The sequence below is a fragment of the Lacerta agilis genome, chromosome 13 (genome assembly GCF_009819535.1).
Source record: "Lacerta agilis isolate rLacAgi1 chromosome 13, rLacAgi1.pri, whole genome shotgun sequence".
NCBI classification, from domain to species: domain Eukaryota; kingdom Metazoa; phylum Chordata; class Lepidosauria; order Squamata; family Lacertidae; genus Lacerta; species Lacerta agilis.
This window is the reverse complement of record NC_046324.1, coordinates 50,394,923-50,417,316: the sequence shown is the minus strand read 5'-3', so window position 1 is coordinate 50,417,316 and position 22,394 is coordinate 50,394,923. Positions and strand designations below refer to the sequence as shown.

Here is a 22,394-nt window from a genome sequence, read left to right as displayed (position 1 = left end):
CAGCTGCCCCCCAATCAACAAAAATCAATGAAAATACTGAGGTTCTGCCCCCCAAAAAGGCCTGCCCCCCAACAAAAATCCTAGCTATACCCATGTTCCCACCCCACCCAGAGAGAGGGGGGAGGCCTGTCTTTACCTGATGAGCTTTACCTGTTGGGTTTCCCTAAGACTGAAACCCCCTCCTATCTGTGAACCACTCATTTCATTAATCAGGAAGCTGTCATTTGAGCAGTCTGAACTGTACACTACAGAGCTCAACTTAGCGGTGGCTGCCATCTTCAAGTGTTGTGAACCGCCCTGAGATCTGTGGATAAAGGGTGGTGTACAAATTTTATTATTAATAAGAATAATAAGAATAATAATGGAATAAATAAATGACAGGTGCAAAAAGAAAGTGCAGTCCCGTGCACTTAATTTCAATTAGCATATAAAGCATTTCCAGGACTGCTAAAAGCTAAATCACAGGAGTCTCTGAAATGCTTTTACACCAAAGCAATGTGGTGCCACGTATAGGCCTACTTGGAAAACTTATGTCATAGCACATCAGCATGTGTGTGTTTTGGAACGGGGATGATTTGCAAACTTCCCAGAAGCCGTAAAAAGACGAGTATTGACAGGATCCTTTGGGGATGGATTTCCATAGTTCCAGGTATGATTTGGGGGAGAAAACCCCATACAGTGGTACCTTGGTTCTCAAACCTAATTCCTTCTGGAAATCCGTTCCAAAACCAAGGCGCGCTTTCCCATAGAAAGTAATGCAAAATGGATTAATCCCTTCCAGACTTTTAAAAACAAACCCCAAAACAGCAATTGAACATGAATTTTACTATCTAATGAGAATAATGATCCATAAAATGAAAGCAATAAACAATGTACTGCAGTCACACAATAATAATAATAATAATAATAATAATAATAATAATAATAATAATAATAATTTATTTGTACCCCGCCCATCTGGTTGGGTCCCCCCAGCCACTCTGGGTGGCCTCCAACAGATATTACAATACATTAAAATATCACAGGTTAAAAACTTCCCTTAACAATCAATCAATCAATCAATCAGTAGCTGAACTAGGTTCCACGCAGTCACAAAAACAAAAACAAAAAGTTGCAAAAACAAATAGCAAAAACAGACGGATCTCAGCGTAACACTCAAACTGGAGCAGGTTCGGCTTCCGAAAAAAAGTTCGCAAAACTGGAACACTTATTTCTGGGTTTGCAGTGTTTGGGTTCCAAGTTGTTTGAGTACCAAGGCGTTTGAGAAGCAAGGTACCCCTGTATTGCACTAGATTTCACAGCACAGGCGGGTGTCCATTTTATCTGTGGGGCTCCTTCATTACCTTCAAGAGGACACCTCATAATGGGGACACTTGCTCCCTGTTATGTAAAATGTTTCAGAGAATAACAGGCATATGTAATGTGGAAACTGCTTGTTCTCTTGAAAAAAACACACATATCTAAATAAACTGCTGGTTCTTTTTTTAAAAATATATATTGGCGGATTGATTTCTCCTCCCCTGCCCCGTGGTTTAGAGTTTTCAACTCTTTTCAACCCTGGAGATTAAATTTTGATTACACAACCTTCTGCGAGTCAACTTTTTTCCTTTTGCTCCACCCCTCTCAGAGGAAATAAATGTCCGGCCCAAGCCTCCTTTAGTCACTGGGCTACTTTGGTATCAGGAGAGAAGGAGCTCCAAGCTACCCTGAAGCACTTCCTCGCCTCACCTCTCCCCAAAGTGCCAACCTTCTCAACGGCAGAAGTCGGAGGAAGCAATGATGGACCTTCTGCCATTCTCCATGGAGACTTGGGCTCTTCTCGCCCTCTCCATAGGCCTACTGATGCTGTAAGTAAATTCTGGGATTATCGTTCAATTGCTTGGGGCATCATCTGTGCAAACCTGGGAACTTCAGCCTTGGCCAACCATGATCCATAGTCTTGGAGGTCCTGTGGGCAAGACCTCTCTTGCCCATCCTCCCTTGTGAGTCCACCTCCTCACTGCCTTTATCAGCAGGTGCCATTTCTGGTGCTCTTCACTGTTCCCGCATGATTCCCAACCAAATAACCAGGCCACACCTGCAGAATCCTGGGAACTGTAGTTTAAGAATGTCAGGAGAACCCTCTAGTCCAGTATCCTGTTCTCAACCAGAGAACAACCAGGTGCCCATTATGGGAATCACGCAGACAGGATTTGAGGGGTGGGGGAACCACTCTCGCTCTCCTGTGGCTCCCAGCAACTGCAATTCAGCTTAAGCGTGCTGGGAAATGTAGCTTTGTGAGGCCCACATCCCTAACACACTACAGTTCCCAGAACTCTTCGTGAAGTGGCGTGAGTGTGCTCTCATTGCATGGTGCAGGTGTGAGCAGCTGGGCATCTACTGACCCTCATGGGCAGATAAAACAAACAAGCAGGTTTGCTGTTGAAGTACCAACAGCAGGGATCATTCAGTTAGTAACCTAAGGGTTAATTGTTAGAGGTGGGAGGTGGAGGTGTTGTCTAGCAAGCTGTCAGAATGGCAGGATAGTGGCTCTGATTGGCTGTGTAATTCTAAGGGAGTTTCCCCCTGTATGCTTAGTTGAACATCTTCCTACCATGGACAAGGCCTGTAAATACCGGTAATAATAATAATAAAAACCCCACTACGTTTATTTTATATGCTGTTTTTCTTCCATTTACCCCAGTAAAGTATGATCAGTTTCTTTTCTCTCTCGACTCCACCTCCATTATTCAAGTGACTCTGCTAACATTCTAGAGGTGACATGCAGTCACCAGGACTAGAAACCTGAGATATTTCATCTTTGCGAATTTTACTATGGAACAATATGGTCTTTATCTCCCAGACCAATGTGCAGTTCAGAACTTCCCTTTACACCTCCCAAATGTTCTGAAGCAGTCCTTAGCTACGAAAGCAGAGTAAAATGCATTTTAAAATGTGCATTTTGAGAGAAAATACATTTTGGTCTATTTATGTGTTGAACCGCAGCTAGCTGGGGCTGATAGGAGTTGCAGCCCCAAACATTTGGAAGTGATGTATGTTGTTTCCCTCCTCTCTCTCACTATCTCGTTAGTTTTGTAAAACAAAGGTATTAATGAATGTTTACTTACCTGTGTGTTTCCCCCTGAGACAAATGCCGTATAAGTTGTGTTCTGTATTCATAATTTAAAAAGAAAAGAAACATGTGGGGTTTTTTTTAATAGAGTAAATACATAAATGTGCGTTGTGGGAGAGAGAAATGATTCAAGGCTTACATTTAAATGCAAATTCTTGTGCAGAGTTTCTTTCAAAAATAGCAGATTAACAGGTGCATTGGCAAGGTTTTTTTTGGGGGGTTGCCCTGCACCCCCTAGGCAAGACTGCTACCCCTTCAGCAGTGCCAGAGTAAAATCCAGCTGCCAGTCTTCTTGGAACGGGGCGGAGGGCACCATCTTGTTTTTTTTGCCTCAGGCAGCAAAATGTCTTTGTCTGGCCCTGCGAGAATGAACTCTCACAGGCAGGTGATATGAGCCACATTCTCCCCAGACATTTAAAACTCTGGTACCACTTTAAACAGCCATGGCTTTCCCTGAAGAATCCTGGGAGTTGTAGTTTGTTGAGGGTGCTGAGAGTTGTTAGGTAAAGGTAAAGGGGCCCCTGACCATTAGGTCCAGTCGTGTCTGACTCTGGGGTTGCGGCGCTCATCTCGCGTTACTGGCCGAGGGAGCCGGCGTACAGCTTCCAGGTCATGTGGCCAGCATGGCTAAGCCGCTTCTGGAGAACCAGAGCAGCGCACGGAAACGCCGTTTACTTTACCGCCGGAGCGGTACCTATTTATCTACTTGCACTTTGACGTGCTTTCGAACTGCTAGGTTGGCAGGAGCTGGTACCGAGCAACGGGAGCTCACCCTGTTGCGGGGATTTGAACCACTGACCTTCTGATCGGCAAGCCCTAGGCTCTGTGGTTTAACCCACAGCGCCACCCGTGTCCTGAGAGTTGTTCCCATCGCAGAGCTATAATTTCCAGAGTGAAGGAGGGTTGATTGCTAAACCACTCTGGGATTGGCAGCTCTGCGAGGGGAGTTGGGGGGTCTCCTAACAGCTCTCAGCACCCTTAACACACCACAACTCCCAGAATTATTTGGGGGGAAGCCATGGCTGCTTAAAGCGGTGTCACAGAGCTTTAAATGTAAGGCGCAGGTGTGTCCTGAATGAACTTTGCCTGAAAAACAAAAAGTGGCATTTGGTTGGCCAGGAGCATGAGCAAAAGCTCATAGCGATTCCCTTTAAAAAAAGAAACTGGGTTTTGTTTTTTTAAGCAACTTAAAACCAAGAAAAAAAACACAAAATCCCAAAATGAAAAACTTCCTTGAAGAAAACCCAGTTCAGGCTATAACTTCCAGCTCCGCTTTGATTCCTCAGCAATAAATATGTGTGAGCAGCATTTTTCTCCCGTGCTTCCTCCTCCTCCTCCTCCTCCTCCTCCTCCTCCTCCGTTTTTCTGCCACTTCGCCTTGAGCTGGCAATGAGCTATGAGCCCAGAGAGGGAAGCTTTGCTTTAAAAAAAAAAGGGGGGGGGAGATATTTTATTTTATTTTGCTAAAGCCTTTAAGGACCCCTTTCCGCTGGGGCACCTTTTTCCTTTATGAAATGATTGCTTTTACCTCAGGGTTATCTCTCTCTGAAGATTTCCGCCGAAGCAGCAGGCACCCAGCCTTTTATCAACGGGGGCACTTATTAAACAGTCTTACAAAGTAGTGATTGCCAGAGTCGGGAAGGGCAGGATCCATCCCCCCTCCTCCTTCCCAGAGTAAATGCTTAATTCCTGAGTTAACATTAACAACTTGAGCGCCTCCGGGAAGGGTTCTGAAGATCTATCATCCGAACATTGTGTTCTATTTATTAAGGGATGGGGAGAGCGCGGCCGTTTTTAACAGCTAAGCTAATTTCATTTAAACAGAACATAACTTTCTTTCTTTTTATCAGCAGCAACCAGAAGTCTGGTTTTGTCTTCCACCTCGGCGGCACAATGGCCTCCTTCCAAAATGGAGGCCGTCATGCGTTACCCTCTCCGCTTGCTCTGCTCCGCTGTCTGTCGCTCTGAATCATTAGCAGAGAGCGAAAATGGCAAATAAGTCACATTCCCTCCAGATATTTAAAGCACCATGATACCACTTTAAGCATTCATGGCTTCCCCCAAGGAATTCTGTAGTTTGTTAAGGGTGCAGGTGTTTGTTGGGAGGCCCCTATTCCACCTCACAGAACTACATTTCCCAGAGTGGTTTATCAGTCAAGCCCACTTTCCACGAAACCGGGAATTGTAGCTTCCTAACAACTTGCTGCTCCCTCAACAAACTACAGTTCCCAGAATTCTTTGCAGGGAAGCCATGACTGTTTCACGTGGTGCCATAGGGCTTTAAATGTGTGGCATGAATGTCTTCTTCCATGTTTCTCAAAAGCAAGGCCACATTGACCCTTGGCCAACCTTGGAGGGGAGCACATGACAACAAGGGGGACGGGCTCCCCACACTCTCACGGACACAACCACCCACAGGACACAATCAGGCATTTACTGGGTGGTATTGCAACCAATCCGTCAATAACTCTTTTATTTCCTCTAATGTTTTTAATTTTAACTGACTTCCTACCTCTGTCAATAAATCTTTCTATGTGGCCCACTCTCCTTTCTATGTGGCCCACTCTCCTTTTAACTTTTTTTTACTGCTGTTGCTTCAATTGGAGAGATCTACCAAGGAGTTTTACATTCCAATAAATTTATATATCTATTCCACACCTCATAATCTGATTTTCTTATTGTGTGATTCAGGAATCCTTTATGCACTTTTGTTTATGTGCGTGCCATCCATATTGATTGTCATAACCTTCCAAATCCAATAAATCTGTATTCTCTAACAAAATCCAATCCATCAACCAACATAGACCGGACACTTCATAATATAGTCTCAAATCTAGCAGGGAGAAATCAGGCAGACATACTGTTTGGTGGCTGAGGGTTATGGGAATTGGAATCCAGAATATCTGGAGCCAGGGTTGCCATACGTCTGGAATTTCATGGACACAGCTCGGATTCAGCAGTCGGAAGCAGTGTCCTGGCGGAACTCACTGAAATGTCTGGGGAAATCTGGATGTATGTGGAAGAGCCTGGCAGTGTGAGTCAGTGGGATAGAAAAGGATAATGGCGCAGATGTCAAGCACAGTTGCTAAGAACAGCCAACGCTGCCCCAACATTAGATTTGTGCACAGTCGTGGAACTTGCAGCTGTCAAAAATGGTAAACCTGAGTGGTTAAGAGGCTTAACCATTCCTTCTTCCAAAGAGATCATAACTATTTTATCAAGCTTTAGAAATTTTGAGGAAGGGGCTTGGCTCAGTAGTAGCGCACATCCTTTACATGTGCAAATGGTCCTAGGTTCTTGAGGTAAACACTTCACATTCCCAGGGCGGATATACAAAGGGTCCCTGGGAAACTGCTGCCATTGTCTTCAATAGTGAGCAAAAGGAACCAGTGGCCTGACGGTGATGGAAGAAATCAGCAGATCCAGAGTGCAGGGGGTCCAGACCAGAGGAACAGATTTGTTTCAGGGGTTTCATTGGGAGAGGGGTTGTTCTTGATATAAATTTTTTTGTATCTTTATTTTTTATCTCTTTTTCAGATTTATGTGGAAAATGTCCACTTTGGTTGTTTACTTTTCGATGAGTTTTATTTATTGTTTGACTACTTTTGTTATGTTTGTAATTATGCTTGTGGGCTTTGAACTATGAATACTCTTGCACAGGCACACAAACACCCCCCCCTGCCAATTCATGCTGCAGTTACTAAGTGATGTACTGTATTTGCATGTCTGAAGCTCAAGGGGGGGGGCATGCATCTGCATTAACCTGTCAGGAATTGCACCAAACTTTGGTGTCTGAATAGCCTTCTTTTCCTCGTGCACCTGCCCTGTTACTACGATCATCGATGCTGCAAAGCAACACCCCACCCTTCCTTTTGTTTTTACCAAAGCATAATGGATCCCTCTCATTGCTTTTCAGATATGGCATTTGGCCCTATGGTGTCTTCAGGAAACTGGGCATCCCAGGACCACAGCCAATCCCTTTCTTGGGCACGGCCACCGCCTATCGCAACGTAAGCTCACAAAGGAAAACTGTTTCATTAGCCGAGGCCATTGAGGCATGTGGTTGGCTTCTAGGGCTTTCCACATGATCCCCATTCCCCCTTTGCACACCTAGAGGAGCAGATCAGGATCATAGAATTGTAGAGTTGGGAGGGACCCTGCGGGTCATCTAGTCCAACCCCCGCAATGCAGGAACCTCAACTGGCTCACGCATGACAGAGAGCCTGCATATGATTTTGTCTCGCCGCAGGTGAGCAGTTACTTAAAGATTGGCATTATTTGCAGAACGCTGTGCCATTACGGACACTGTGTCTGGAAAACGTAATGCTAAGCCATGGTGTTAAGTTGTGGGTGGACACAGCAGACGACACAGTGATTTCCAAACAGCTCTTGTTTATTCTCAGGCTGGAACAGAAGTGAGCTGAAGGGCTCAGCAACCTGCTTATATAGAACTCAGCTACAAAGCAACAGTAACAACTTTCTGTAGTTACCCAATCCCTGAACGTCAGTTTACAATCCTTCATTTGCATATGCGGACCTGAGTGAAAACTGCAGCAGAATGAACTATATACACACACCCCTAGTGGCCTAGGGTGAGAACTTCAATACATAACACCTGGTTTATTAAATAAATTATCTCACCAATGAGCAAAGGGTCTTATTTCTCCCCATCTTGGTTTTGTTTCCCAGCTGCTCTTGCTTCAGGCCTCTGTAGCGTAGCGAGCATCGGGGTGGGGTGGGGACAGACCAAAAAGCATGGTTAGTCTGCTGGGCTGGGGCAAAGCACACTTTGGCTAAACAAATTACGGCTTTGCATCATGGGGGAAATCAGGCTTAAACTGAATTTAAATCTGTATTAAAACATCTGTTACAGGGAGTAACGGAGTTTGACAAAAAATGCTTTCAAAAATATGGAAAAATGTGGGGGTAAGTATGCCCTTTTTCTTCTTTGCTTAAGCTGGGAACTTCACTCAATTTGTAGAGTGATTGGTTAACATTTGGGAAGAGAAACTTTTAGGTGGTGGAGCTACAGAATGAAGGCACTTTTGATTATCACCGAATTGCTATTTTGGTTCTGTTGTTTTGAAACGAAGAAGAGAAAGTTAAAGGTGGCCCTCCCTTCTAGCAGCAACCTTAGTTTCATGCTTTCCTGAATAAACTCTGGCAGGCGCAGAAACATCGAGGTCTGAGTAAAGTAGATATTTGTTTAAATGCAACCAGGTGAAGGCACGCTTGTCTTGTTCCTGCCTCCTGTGCGGTGAATTAATTGTGGCAGGTCAGGATTAGCTGCCCCTGGATTAATGGAGAAAATTGGACCCTTAAACGTGGCTCTAAAAGCATGCTTTGTTTGTATTTTGCAGAGATTTTTTATGTTTTTTTTAACTGAAAAGCAAAACCCCCCAAAAGAAATCCCAAGAAGAGCTCCCCTCCTTCCTTTTACCCAACGTGAAAGCACAGCACAGCTCCAATCAATAATCTCAGTGTTCATACAGTAGAGAGTTTGAAAGTTGCTGATGTGTCAATATAAAGGAAAATGTTTAAGTGTGTGTTCATATTTATTGCTGTGCCAGAAAACTCCTGTTCCTAACTGCAAAGCACTTACTGACTGGTGGTGCCAACTTTGGAGAGGCTAAATACAAAAAAGATACCCCTGTGTTGCAAACTACAAGCAGGATATGAAAAAAGGCAACGCGTGGACCAAATAATGTAGGGCAAAATGTGCAGCGGAAACAGCATTCCGGATAAGTACACGGTTTCGGTGTAATCTTCTTCAGTTCATAACTTAATATACATGCTCCTTACGTGGAGTAGTGGTCTTCGCTGCGTATTATTTGACATTATAAAGAAATTTCGCTGCATATTATTTGACATTAATAAGAAACATTTTGCCCTACATTATTTGGTCAACGTGTTGCCTTTTTTCATATCCAACTTTGGAGAGGCAGCATGGAAAGAAGAGGATTGATAGTTAGACTGATTGCAAAGCTACTTATTCTGGGGCTGTGGTTTGAGGGATCAAGTGGTTTCTAAAGATGGCAGAGGTTGGACATCCATGCCTTAAAACCAGCCAGGAAGCACATGGTCCTGTGCCATCCTGTTGGGTCAGTCCATAATTTCCCATCTTGCCAGCAATGGCACAGCTTACTCAGAGGAGTGTCTCTCCTAGGTTTTATGACGGCCGGTGGCCTGTGTTGGCTGTTACTGATCCAGCCATGATCAAAGCTGTCCTCGTGAAAGAGTGCTACTCGGTCTTCACCAATCGCCGGGTAAGTCCCCATTTTCAGTCATGTTCTTAAGGGGACCTTTAGGGCCCAGCAGGGCCTCATGTCACAGGAAAGAAAGCTAAGAGGCAACTGTAAGAGGGACATGAAACAAAAGGCTGCAGTGTTATCGCTCCTGCCTTCAGCATTTTGTTGCTATATTGGCTCACAGTTCCTTGAGGGGTTTAATATACAAATGCCTACATTTCTTCCTTTTTTTGCCAAATCATTTTTATTCATTTTACAATAATACAACAATATTTTCAAATACATTTTTTCCACTTATCTTATACATATTGGCTTTTTACAGCCATGACTTCCGTCAAACCTTCCTTATGATTTTCTTACATTCATTACTAATTTCCATATTTCTGCTACTTAATCACTGCTTAAAATTATAACATCCAAATTTATCACTAAAATTCCATCTCTACAATGATTTCTATAAATTAACTTACAAAGCTTCATGCAATCCTACCAATGTATTCAGTTGACTGCAATTGTCCTTCAGATAATCTGTAAATTTAGACCAGTCTTTGATGAACTTCTGGTCCCGCTGTTCTCGGATTCTTCCCGTCATTTTGTCCAGTTCCGCATACTCCATTAGCTTCGTTATCCATTCTTTCTTCGTCGGTGATTCTTCTTGTTTCCAACAAATGCCTACATTTCTGCATACCTAGGAAGAGCTCCCTCCCCTTAAAAAATGCACAGAAAGAAACTACAGCCTAATTTTGGGGTGGTTATGTTTTGTTTCTAGGGATGTAGCTCCATGATAGAGCCTCTGCCTTGCATGCAGAAGGTTCTGTGATCAATCATAGGATCCTAGAGTTGGAAGGGACCCTGCGGGTCATCTAGTCCAACCCCCTGCAATGCAGGAATCTCAATGAGGTCACACATGACAGGTGGCCATCCAACCTCTGCTTAAAAACCTCCAAGGAAGGAGAGTCCACAACCTCCTGAGAAAGACCAGCCCAATGTTGAAGAGTCCTTTCCTATCACAATGTTTTTCCTGATGTTGAGTCGAAATCTCCTTTCTTGTAACTTGAATTAATTGGTGTGAGCTCTACCCTCCAGAGAGGCAGAAAACAAGTTGGCTCCATCTTCCATGTGATAGCCCTTCATATATTTGAAGACAGCTATCAAATTCCCTCTCCTCCTTACTACACTAAGCATACCTAATTCCCTCAACTGTTCTTCATAAAGTCTCATTTCCAGACCCATGATCATCTCTCCTCCCCCCTTTTAAACCTCCTGACAGATGTTCGGTCCAACGGGCAAGCTGAAATCAGCTGTTTCTGTAGCTTCAGATGACCAGTGGAAGAGGATTCGCACTGTGCTCTCCCCCACTTTCACCAGTGGGAAGCTTAAGGAGGTAAGAGCTAGGACTTAGCTTGCAATAAATGCCATAGAAGACCTCATAGTATTTCCTACAATGCCCAGTCCAAGTCCCTGACCAGGACTGGCTTAGCCAGCAAAAACATGTTAATAAAGAGTTCTGGCCAGTATCTCAGCGGTTATTCTTTCATCAGAGAAGTGCTGGTTTTGACCTTTAGGATACACGCAAAACTGTGTGGAGGACAATGCAGATTGGGATATGTCACCCCTTCAATGTTGAAAGCAGTAAATGTCTCTGAATGCCCATTGCTTGGAATGACAAGTGAGGAGTGTCGCTGTTGCACTTGGGTCCTGTTTGCAGGTTCCCACCAGGGCACCTGGTTGACCGTTGTGAGAGCAGGGTGCTGGACCCTTTGGCCTGATTCAGCAGCCCCAATATTCTTAGGTCATTGCATGTGGACTAGGAGCCGCTGCTCCAGCCCTGCTGACCTCCCACCCCTTTGCCGACTCCCATCCCCGCTCTTCACATCCCACACAGCTCCTCACCCCCTCACACGTCCTCACTGTTTCTCCATCCCTGCGTTATTAAAACTTCTGCTGTTGTTTAAAACTGACACTTTAAAACCTCCCCTTCTTTTTTGTTGCCCTCTCTTCCCCTGGCCTGCCTTCATGCAAATCCAGGATTGTGATGGGGGCACTACAACCCCCCCCCAGTGGGGATTGCCTGACGACAACCTTACATTTTTATGCATATAGGAAGATATACTCTAGGCTGCTTCTAAGGTGAACTTGAAGGGATTGGGAGAGTTAGGAAGCAACAAGTGTGCAGTCAGGGAGGAGTTTCAGTCTGGTTTCCTTAATGCAGAGTTTACTTTTTTTTGGGGGGGGGGTGCCTTTTGATATTACTGCAAGCAGCGGTGGTTGGAGGACCAGGCAGGATATAATTGACCCCCTTTCTGCTTTGTGCTGCCCTGTGCCCCCTTCTCTCCCCTCCCCACCCCGTTGCTGCCACCTAAGATGTTTCCTATAATCAAGCAACATGTGGACAGCCTAGTGAAAAATATTCAAGGCAAAGCAGAGAGGGCGGAGCCTGTGGACATCAAAGAGTGAGTAGCTGCCCAATATTTCAAGTCATGCAACTCATTCATGGCTGCTCTTTGGGAAAACTCACCTTCTGGGGTGATAAATAGGCCTATGTTGAGATTGGTCTGGGGGCAGGGGTGTAGCAAGGGGGGGCGAGGGGGGCGGGCTGCCCCGGGTTGCATAATGGAGGGGGTGACTAATTATCAAGGAACAATTTGGGGGGGGAGAATTTTTTTTTTTTTTTTTATAAATGCCTGCTCCGAAGGTCTTATCTTACTATACTAGGGATTATATAGCTATATATGAAATTTCATGCATATCGGTTAATATCTTGACCCTCCTCCACCAAAATAGCTGTTCACTTGGCTGTTTTCCTATGTCATGAAGGCTGAAATTTCAGTTCAGTGGAGCACTTACTGTTCCCAACCCTAACCCTGTGGAAAGCCATCTAATTAGACTTTAATTTGATTTTGAGATGTTTTTAGGGGGTAATTTAATTATTGTTTGATTTTATACCAATGTTATATATCTGATGTTAGCCACCCTGAGCCCAACTTCAGCCGGGGAGGGCGGGATATAAATAAAAGTTTTTTTTAATTATTATTATTACTTGTTATTATCCCTTTGTAAGAAAATATGAAATAACGAAAACAATTTTTGCGGGGGTGGGGTGGGGGTGGGAATTAATGGGGGAGTTGACAAGGAATTTTCCGTGCCGGGTACCACCTGACCTTCCCATGCCTGGGGGGGGGGGCGACACAAATATTTTTTGCCCCTGGGCACCAGTTTACCTTGCTACACCCCTGTCGGGGGGGGGGGGAGGGGAAGAGAAGATGTAGTGTGGCTGAGACTGGAGATTGTGGAATAGTCTTGGGAAGGGGGAGACCGTGGCATTCCTGTCTTCTCTTGAGCAGAACAGGTGGAATTCCCTCCCAAGAGAGGTTAGGCTGGCTTGCTCCTTGCTATCCTTCCTCTAGCATCTAAGGCCTCTTTCTCTGGCCTGAAACTTGCAAGCTGCTTGCACAGTACTCAGTATATAATTAAAGATGCTCTTGACAACCCGGAGAGTCAAGACCTGCCCTTGCCCTCTGGAGGGGGCCAGGCAGATCTGAGGACCTGGCAGCCCTAGGCCTGAGACACAGCAAATACCCTCCCATTAAAAACAACAACCCACCCTTCCTGATTTTCACTGGATAGGGCAAATTCAATCCACTTGTTCCAGGCTTTCTTTTTCTTCCTGATTTCTGTCCTGTGTTTTTATTTTTTTTTTGTCTATTTAGGAAATTTGGGGCCTACAGCATGGATGTGGTGACCAGCACTTCCTTTGGGGTGAACACAGATTCCATGAACAACCCCAAAGACCCCTTTGTCAGGGAGGCGAGTAAGCTGGTGAAGTTTGACCTGTTTTCCCCAATCTTCATTTTATTATGTACGTTACTTCTACTGCATATAAATATATATTATCCCTGTTGCTTCCAGAGACCAAAGTCTCGGGGCTTATCACCCAGAGCTTTTGGGGGGGGCAGCGCACTTTCCAGGCAACGCTCCATGCTTTAGAACTCTGTGTCTTGGCACTTTCCCCAGGAAAACCCAATTGCCATTTGCTCCGATTCTGCATTTAAATGCAGGTTTTCCCAGGGAAAACACCAGTGCTTGGACGTGGAGCTTTAAAGCCTAGAAATGCAGCACAAAATGAAGTCCGGATGAGCCTGGAGCTGCCCTGCATATGCTTATTTGATTGACGTCCTGGGATTTGGGCTGGAGAGTCACTGGGCTGGAGATGGTCTTCTGCATTCTTGGTGGCCAGGGCAGGCTGCGGACCACTTTCCGCCTGAGACAAGACACGCCACTGACCCCACCCCCCAGACCTGGGCCCATGCTCTGGCAGGGTGGAAGGAGACCAGTGGCAACAAAGCTGCTTTGTGGTAGTGGTGGTGGGGAAACTCTTTTGGATGAGAGTCTTGGCCAAGAGAGGGTTTTCTGTGAGGTTCTGCTGTTGTTCTCCTTGGCTTTGGATGAGTCTTCAGCTTACCGAAACCCAAGTTGGCAGTTGCCACCACCACCAAGGCCGAAGAGGGGTGGCAGCTGGAAGGAAAGGGTTGGAGGTGGGGTTTTGGTGGTCGAATCAGGGTCTCTCGCCCCCTGTAGAACATGCTGCCCGAGGTGGGTCACTTCAGGTTGCCCCAGTGGTGTGCCTGCCTGCCGGGAAAACCCCTCCAGCAGCACATCTATGGACCCCGGTGATGCTGGGATGCCAAGCCACGCTGTCTCCCTTCTCAAGGGTTTTCTGACTGCACAAGCCAAGCCTTCTGTGCATATGAGCACCTCTTCAGCTGGGAGGCTTAGAAAGGGGGCGTCTTGCCTGCTGGGACAATGCTCCTGCTTCCTCCTCCTCCTAAGGCATCTTCTTTGCTCTCTCCCCCCCTCCAACCAGATTTCTTTCCATTCCTAAGTCCCCTTCTGGACAAGATGAACTTCCATATCTTCCCCAGCAGTGCTGTGAACTACTTTGCCAGGGCAATTGGGAACATCAAGAAGGAACGGGAGCAAGCGAAAGGAAAGGTAAAAAAACAAACAAAACAAAAAACCTTCATTGAGTTAACCTAGATGAGAAAAAAAATCATTTGAGAATTTTTAGATGGGGGAGGTGGGGGGGGAAGTGCACTGGTGAGTGCATAGGATCCTGACAACATTTAAACTAAGACAATTAACAAACCTCATTGGAAAGACCGTGATCTCAGAAATGTTTGTGGCAATATTGATTGGCAACCAAATTGGCCGGGTGCCTTTCTGACACAAAGACAAAAAATAAGAGGGGGAAGGGGGAACTATCCAGTCCCACCTACCCCCCATTCAAATTGCATTGTTTATAAGGGTAAGCTCTCATGCCAGGATAGCTCAGTTGGTTAGAGCAAGGCACTGAGAATGCCAAGGTTGCAGGTTCGATCCCCGTATGGGGTTGGACTAGATGATCCCCAGAGTCCCTTCCAGCTCTACAATTCTGTGGTTATCCTTGTTCCCAGGGCAGAGTGGATTTCCTACAGCTGATGATTGACTCCCAAAAGTCAGATGTGCAATACGAGAGCAATGGTGTGAGCCACTCCTATAAAGGTAACATGTGCTGCAAAAGGAGTGTCGTATGTCTGTGCGTGTGCAATGGGGGCAAAGGGGGGGACCCTCACCCCACCCTCATGAGAGAGTGTGCCAGTGTGGAGTCGTGGTTCAAGTGTCGTACTAGGGCCTGGGAGACCAGGGTTTGAATCCCCACCTGGCCATGAAGCTCACTGGTTGACGTTGGGACACTAACCTGTCTCTCAGTCTCACCTACCTCACAGGGTTGTTGTGGTGATTAAATGGGGAGGGGGGGAGAACCATGTATGACACCTTGAGCTCCTTGGGAAGAAAAAGGCAGCATAGAAACCAAATACACAATAAATAAATAAATCCAGGCGCACAAACTCAACCTTTACAGTTGCAGGTAGGTAGCCGTGTTGGTCTGCCATAGTCATCAAAACAAAACAAAACAAAAAATTCTTTCCAGTAGCACCTTAGAGACCAACTAAGTTTGTTCTTGATATGAGCTTTCGTGTGCATGCACACTTCTTCAGATACCTTCTTCAACCTTTACACATTGCTTTGCCAATGAAATGGAAGGAGTTTTGCAGCCACACCCGTCCTGTGAGGGAGAAACGAATTTGAGCCTCAGGCTCTGTGTAGCTTTCAATTCGCCGCCACAAAATTTGTTTCACAATAACAATGACAAAAACAACTTCCACTCCATCCCGGAGCTTCTGGGCTGATCACATTCTCCTGCACACAGATATGCCCCCGCCCTGAGCTCATTAATTGGGGTTGGAATATATATTCTGAAAAAGCAGATTTTGCAACCTTGGCAGGAACCCATGCTTCCTTTGATGTTTTCTATGAATGTTAATTAACAGTACTAGGAATTCAATATGCGAATCCACCCTCCAGCCTTGCCTAGGGATAGGCATAAAAGCAGGTGAGCCCATCCCCTTTTAAGTCATCCTGTTCTCAGTGGTGGACCTACATTTTGGGCAGCCCTAAAGCTTGAACTGTCATGGGGGCCCCTTCTCAACCAGGAATGAAGTCTAGGTAACCACTGTTCTCATCTTCAGTGGGGCTGTTCCATGACTGATCAGCACTTAAAGGTAAAGGGACCCCTGACCATCAGGTCCAGTCGTGTCCGACTCTGGGGTTGCAGCGCTCATCTCGCTCTATAGGCAGAGGGAACCGGCGTTTGTCTGCAGACAGCTTCTGGGTCATGTGGCCAGCATGACAAAGCCGCTTCTGGCGAACCAGAGCAGCACACGGAAACAACGTTTACCTTCCCGCTGGAGCGGTCCCTATTCATCTACTTGCACTTTGATGTGATTTCGAACTGCTAGGTGGGCAGGAGCTGGGACCGAACAATGGGAGCTCACCCCGTCGCAGGGATTCGAACCGCCAACCTTCTGATCAACAAGCCCTAGGCTCTGTGGTTTAACCCACAGTGCCACCTGGGTCCCTTGATCAGCACTTAAAACAAAAAACAAAAAAACCACTACATCTCAGATCCGGATTAAAATTGCTATACAGTGGTACCTCAGTTTAAGAACAGCCGGGTTTAAGAATGATTTCAAATGCTGCAGAAGCAGAAATTATGTCTTGGTTTGAGAACTTTACCTCAGTCTAAGAACGGAATCCGAACGGTGGAAGGGCACCGGCAGCGGGAGGCCTCATTAGGGAAAGCGCGCCTCGGTTTAAGAATGGTTTTGGTTTGAGAACGGACTTCCGGAACGGATTAAGTTCATAAACCGACGTACCACTGTACTGGGTTATCTCACCTGTCAAAGTCACTGGTGTGAATAAATATTTCCTATGCATTACAGTTTTCAGGTTATTGGCGGGATCAAAATAATACACTTCATTAGTTTCACATACCCTCCAACATTACAATAGAGACACCCTAAGGAAAAGTGGGACATTCCGGGATCAAATCAGAAACCGGGATGGCTTCTGTAAATCCAGAACTGTCCCTGGAAAATAGGGGCGCTTGGAGGGTCTGGTTTCCTAGTAGATCTGCCCCTGCCTGCGCTTCCGTCCAAACTTCCACCTTTCTCTTTCCTTTCTCTGTGCAGCGTTGACCGAGGAAGAGATGTTGGCACAAGCCATTGTGTTCATATTTGCGGGATACGAGGCCACCAGCAATATCCTCGGCTACATGGCTTTTGAATTAGCGACACACCCGGACGTCCAGAGAAAACTGCAAGCTGAGATTGACGCTGTCCTGCCTAATAAGGTATTTAGCAGCGCTCAGGGCCATGCAGTGGAGGAACCCCTTCCATTAACCGCATCCATTAAGTAGCACCTGCCGGTGGCCTCTTTTACTATTTAAAAAAGCAGGTATAAAGTGGCATTGTATAATACAGGGCCTCTGTGCTAGGGATGCTGGAGGAATTTGGCGTCTGTGAATTCTGATGCAAACTCACCTGGCTGTGGACTGTTTAGTGCAGATTGTAATGCAATCTGCCATCTTTGAGGTTGTTGGGGAAATGCAGCCCCCGAACTCCGAGTGTCCATTTCCCTTCCTCCCCAGTGCTCTTCACCGACATATATCAAATGATATTTGCACACAAACCTTCTGGCAAAACACAGCAAGCGGTGTGAGACATCGTAGAGCTAATCTACGTATTTATTTACACACTTTGTACAGACAAAGGATTCATGGCACCCTTTCTCTCCAGCTCTGGGAGAAGGACAGACAGAAGTAAAAGCAGAAGTACAGTACAATACTTAATACAGCGGAAGAGATAAGACTGTCTTCCGTTCCCACACTCTTCCCAGGCAGGCATGGGATTTACACCCATCTAATCTGCAGCATTGGAGGCGTGACATGCTAACCGAGGTTTCACAGAATCCATACTTTGCAATGCATTTCTCGGCTCAGAAACAAATGGAAAAACAACGAACCAATATTCATTCATTCATTTCATAAAATCAACTCAAAGGCAACAGAAAGAACTATGTACCCAAATTTAATGATTTGTTTCATGAAATGAATACACCACCTGATTGTTTTCTTTTTAGTTAAAATTAAAAAGCAGTTTACAAAAGAATGACAAAGTATTGGTAAAAACTGTTAAAAGCAACTGTTTTAAAACATTTTAAAATAAAATAAAATCAGCTATAAATGAAAAAAAATGAATGGTGGAAATGTTAGCATTCTACATACTGCATATCTGGGACAGCTTTTCTAGATGAAAACGTCTTAAGCAGGCTCTGAAAAGAGAACAGTGAAGGTTCTTACCTGGCTGGACAACGGGGGGGGGGGGTCCAGCTGGAGAACCCCCCCCCCCCGAGAAGCCTCAGGAGAGGAGGCTCAGAGCCAGGGGAGTGGGACACAGAAGACAGGTCGGAGGATGAAAGGGGGGGGGGGCAGAATAGTTGGATGATGAAGAAGCAAAAGACCTGAGTGAGAGAGGAGTTTAAGATTGCTGGGAAAACATCCAGTTGAGGAAGAGACTTAGGAGGAAGTGGGAGGAACAGATTGTCAGTTCTGGCAACTGCTTTGCCCGTAGGTTTTTCTGTTTGTGTTCTGTTTCCTTGAATAAAAGAACCAACTTCACTGCTTCTCTCTGAGTTTCTGTGTTGGCCCCAATGTAGACAGTGACCAACTTTTTAAATATAACTCTCCTACCCCTCTCTTTCTCCCTCTCTCCAAAAGGCTCCCATCACCTATGATGCCGTCATGCAAATGGAATACCTTGACATGGCCACCAGCGAAATCCTCCGCATGTACCCGGTTGGCGGGCGAATCGAAAGAGTGTGCAAGAAAGACGTGGAGCTGAATGGGATCAAAATTCCGAAAGGGATTACGATTATGATTCCACCGACCGTCTTGCACTATGACCCAGAATACTGGTCGGAACCCGAAGAATTTAGACCGGAAAGGTACTGAATGCAACAACCACCTCATCCTGTCTCTATTTGCTTCTAGTCATCAGGGTGTGTGTAAGGCAAAGATTGGGAAGACCCAGAGGGAAATCCCCACTTGGCCATGAAGCTCGTTGGGTGATCTTGGACCAACCATGGTCTTCCAGGCTGTCCTACCTTACAGGGTTCTTGTGAGGATAAAGGTGGAAAGGGAAGAGAGCCAGGAGCATTGCCCTGAGCTTCTTGGTAGAAGCGATGGAAATAAATATAATCATTAACCATAAGAGGTTGTGCAAGTTTGGGGAGAGCATAAGGTTTCTTGTTTGTGGTTGTGGAGAGTATCGGGTTACATAAGAACATGATAAGAACATCTGCTGGATCAGGCCAGTGGCCCTTCTAGTCCAGCATCCTGTTCTCCCAGATGTCCCAATGGGAAACCCCCAAGCAGGATTTGAGCACAAGAGCAAATCTCCCCTCCTGTAGTTTACAGCAACTGATATAACCTCACAATGGGTGAACATCTTTTTATCAAGGACGGGGAGCATGTGAGCCACCAGGACTGCAGCTCCTATGAGACCCAGCCAGCATGGCCAACAGTCAGAGATGATGGTAGCTATAGACCAACATCCTAAGGACCACACCTTAAGCTTCCTCATCCTTGCCTTGCACCAACAAATGCATCTGAAGGCATGGGTTGCCAACTTCCATCCTTGTTCCCAAGTCTGAGGAGGCAACAACCCCACCTCTCACACAACTCTGACCTTTGTCTTTCTCCCTAGCAGCTAGGTGAGGGAGGACATCATCATCATCATCATCATCACCACCATCAATTATGTATACCCTGCCCATCTGGCTGGGTTTCCCCAGCCACTCTGGGCAGCTTCCAACAAAATATTAAAAATGCAATAAAACACCAAACATTAAAAAACTTCCCTAAACATAGGTGGTACTCAGGTGGCAACTATCTCACAACAGAACTTGCCCGGTTATCTCAACAAGGCTAACCACGAACTTTTAACCCTTGCTGGATCCAGGACCCCAGGAATTAGAAGGGGCCTGGGCATCAGGCAAACCTCGCCCCCAGACTCACAACAATGTATTTGTAGAACTCCCATTCTGAGCCTAGCCAGAGACCTGACAGGCCATGCAGGATGTCTTTTCTTAAGCCCCTTCACTGCTCAGGCGGTTGCAAATGACGGTTTCTCCTCCCTTCTGTCTGCTAACAGATTCAGCAAAGAGAATAAGGAGAGCATCAACCCTTACGTTTACCTGCCATTCGGAGCTGGTCCCAGGAACTGCCTTGGGATGAGGTTTGCTCTCCTTACCCTGAAGGCTGCTGTTGCTAGCCTGATGCAGAACTTCACCTTCAAGCCCTGCAAGGAGACAAAGGTGAGGCCCCGATCCTACCGTCAGGCAGAGGGCAGCAGCTGCTGGGAGGCCAGGGAGGGTTGTGCACCTGGCCACCCAGCTGCTGAGCTTGGGTGCAGTGGACGGGCTGCTGTCCACATGCCGGTGCTGAAGTCAGAGTCTGCTGCCAGGCCAGGGGGCTTCATTTGTGGATGGGGGGCGGGGCGCGGCGGCAAGCAGAGGGTGGACTTTGCCTCAGGCAGTAAAAAGTCTCGGGCCAGCTCTGGGACCTGGGACTGATCTGTGCTGCTGTCTACAAGGGAGACAGCCAACCTGAATCAGATGCAGCTTTTCCACCACATGGAAGTGTCAACAGGTTGTGCCTTATCTGCACACAGGTGGTACTGAGTGTTACAGAAGATGCTGCCATTTCTCTGTAACCCCTTAGTGCTCCTCCCCGACTGAGGGCTTATCCACACTTCCCTTTGCTCGGCGGAAACCCAGTATTTAGCACTGAATCGGAACAAAGGCAATCAGATTTTCTGTGGGCTGCTGCTTCTGCTGATTTAGTGCTAAAGAGTGGGGTTTCCAGGGGAAAGCAGTGGGGCAAAGGCAAAACCACTTGGACCCATGCTATGGGTCAAGCGGAAAACCACGCAGACTTGTGCTTCCTGGGCATGGGAAGTATGGATGTATGTGAGCATAGCAGCATTTGCTGCCACTCATTGTCTGTTATCTACGCCTCCCTTTCATCCTTTTGGTGCACCCCAATGAAGGAAAGGTGGAAGGTTATTTTCAATTGCACATCTGATGCAAAGACAGATGTACCTCTGATGTTCCTATGTTTGGGAGGGGGGGACACATGTCAAGTGTGGGTGGAGCTGAAACCAGTGGCAGGCAAAGCCACAACCCCAAGTGGGTCAGGTTGCCACCTTTTCTCTCTTTCTCCCCCCCCCCTTTGCCTGGAAGGGATAGGTAACTCTTTCCAGACGTCAAAACTGACCCCGATCATTTGCAGACCTGGGTTGTTGTTTTTTTAAGCCAAGGGCTGTGCACAAAATGGAGAAGAGCATAGGCTGCCATTTTCTGATCATATGTTGTCCCACATATTGCTCAACTACACAAACATGCCTATAAATTGGTTATGGGCAGCAGCCCTCTTAGCACCAATGGTTTCTGAATAAGCTTGCAAATGCACAGTGTTCATTTCACATGGGCTGGGATTGTTAGGATTGGGAAGCTATGGCTGCAAGTCCTCTGGCGATGGGGAAAACCACATTATTCCTTCTAGACTATTGCACACTTGTGATGGGCCGTAAACATGCAGTGGAAGAAAGTTGAAGAGTTTGCGATATCTCCGAGTCCATGCCTCTTCACCATCCTTAAGATCTCTGTTGCACCTTCTTTTTCAAAACCCTTCTGTTTTCTGGCCTCTAAATCCAGTTTCTCCCTCTCATGTTCCAGATCCCAATGGAATTGGTCTCAATAGGACTGTCAAAGCCCAAATACCCCATCATCTTGCAAGCTGTCTCCAGAGCCAGTTCTGCACAGTAGTGGAGTTTTCCCAGCAGAATCCCATTACTCTGGCAATGCTGAGAGATCTGTGGCTAGCATATTGATCCTTTGGACCGTTCTCCTGGTGAAATGTGTTTTGGCCTTTATTTGAACAAACCCTTCCATCCCTTGCCATGTGATGACTTGGACATCTGAAATTTTCATACTTCACAATTTTCTGCTGTGCATCCATGAGCACGTGGCTGAGGTTGCATCGATGGAATCCTAGCAACTTAGCAGTGACAAAAAAGTGACAAAGCTTTTTACCTCTGAAAGAAGCGGTTTCCTGAATAAGTTCTGCTGGCCCTCACATGTCTAGCTGGCTAGGATCACGCATGTGGCCAGTTCAGGAAGTGTGGCTGTGATTGGTAGTGTGACTGTTGCAGGGAGCAAATTCATTCACTCTTAATCAGCTGTGTTTGCTTCAGTAATGTCAGGATGCAGGGAAATCAAATACGTTACCTGGGTCCTTGACTTCCTGGGATTGCTTTATGAAGAAAGAAGTCCTAAATAAGAACAAAAATAAAAATAAAAATGTGGTGTTGAAGAAGCAGCAGCTGGGGGTGGGGGAGGCAGTAGCAAGTAGTGAAAATACTCCTAGGGATCAGGGCCTGCTGTTATTTTGAGTGATTATTTTAACCCCCTTCCTCCTCAAAAGTATTAGTACTTTCCACCAAAACTGGAATCGATAAACATTCAGCATGTGTGTGTGTGTGTTTGTATGTGTGTGTTTTCAGAAATAACAATGTACCAACAAAAAATAAAGA

General features: G+C 46.0%; 1 protein-coding gene across 1 annotated transcript; it reads left to right on the top strand.

Annotated features, from left to right (window-relative positions):
* The first annotated feature begins 1,696 nt into the window (after positions 1 to 1,696).
* LOC117056404 (cytochrome P450 3A29-like) lies at positions 1,697 to 22,138 on the top strand. Its single transcript, XM_033166714.1, has 13 exons — positions 1,697 to 1,847; positions 7,029 to 7,122; positions 7,986 to 8,038; positions 9,279 to 9,378; positions 10,631 to 10,744; positions 11,725 to 11,813; positions 13,071 to 13,219; positions 14,225 to 14,352; positions 14,814 to 14,901; positions 16,932 to 17,092; positions 18,518 to 18,744; positions 19,953 to 20,115; positions 21,538 to 22,138. Exons 1-13 carry the CDS (start codon positions 1,777 to 1,779, stop codon positions 21,625 to 21,627), a joined length of 1,527 nt encoding a protein of 508 aa, XP_033022605.1. The 5' UTR covers positions 1,697 to 1,776; the 3' UTR covers positions 21,628 to 22,138.
* Positions 22,139 to 22,394: the final 256 nt, after the last annotated feature.

What these genes read in the sequence shown, in the direction of transcription:
- LOC117056404 (XM_033166714.1), top strand. Translation starts at nt 1,777, where the DNA reads ATGATGGACCTTCTGCCATTCTCCATGGAGACTTGGGCTCTTCTCGCC. An exon ending in CGGCCACCGCCTATCGCAAC is followed by an intron (nt 7,123 to 7,985) that starts GTAAGCTCACAA and finishes CATCTGTTACAG; the next exon opens with GGAGTAACGGAGTTTGACAA. An exon ending in TGTGAGCCACTCCTATAAAG is followed by an intron (nt 14,902 to 16,931) that starts GTAACATGTGCT and finishes TTCTCTGTGCAG; the next exon opens with CGTTGACCGAGGAAGAGATG.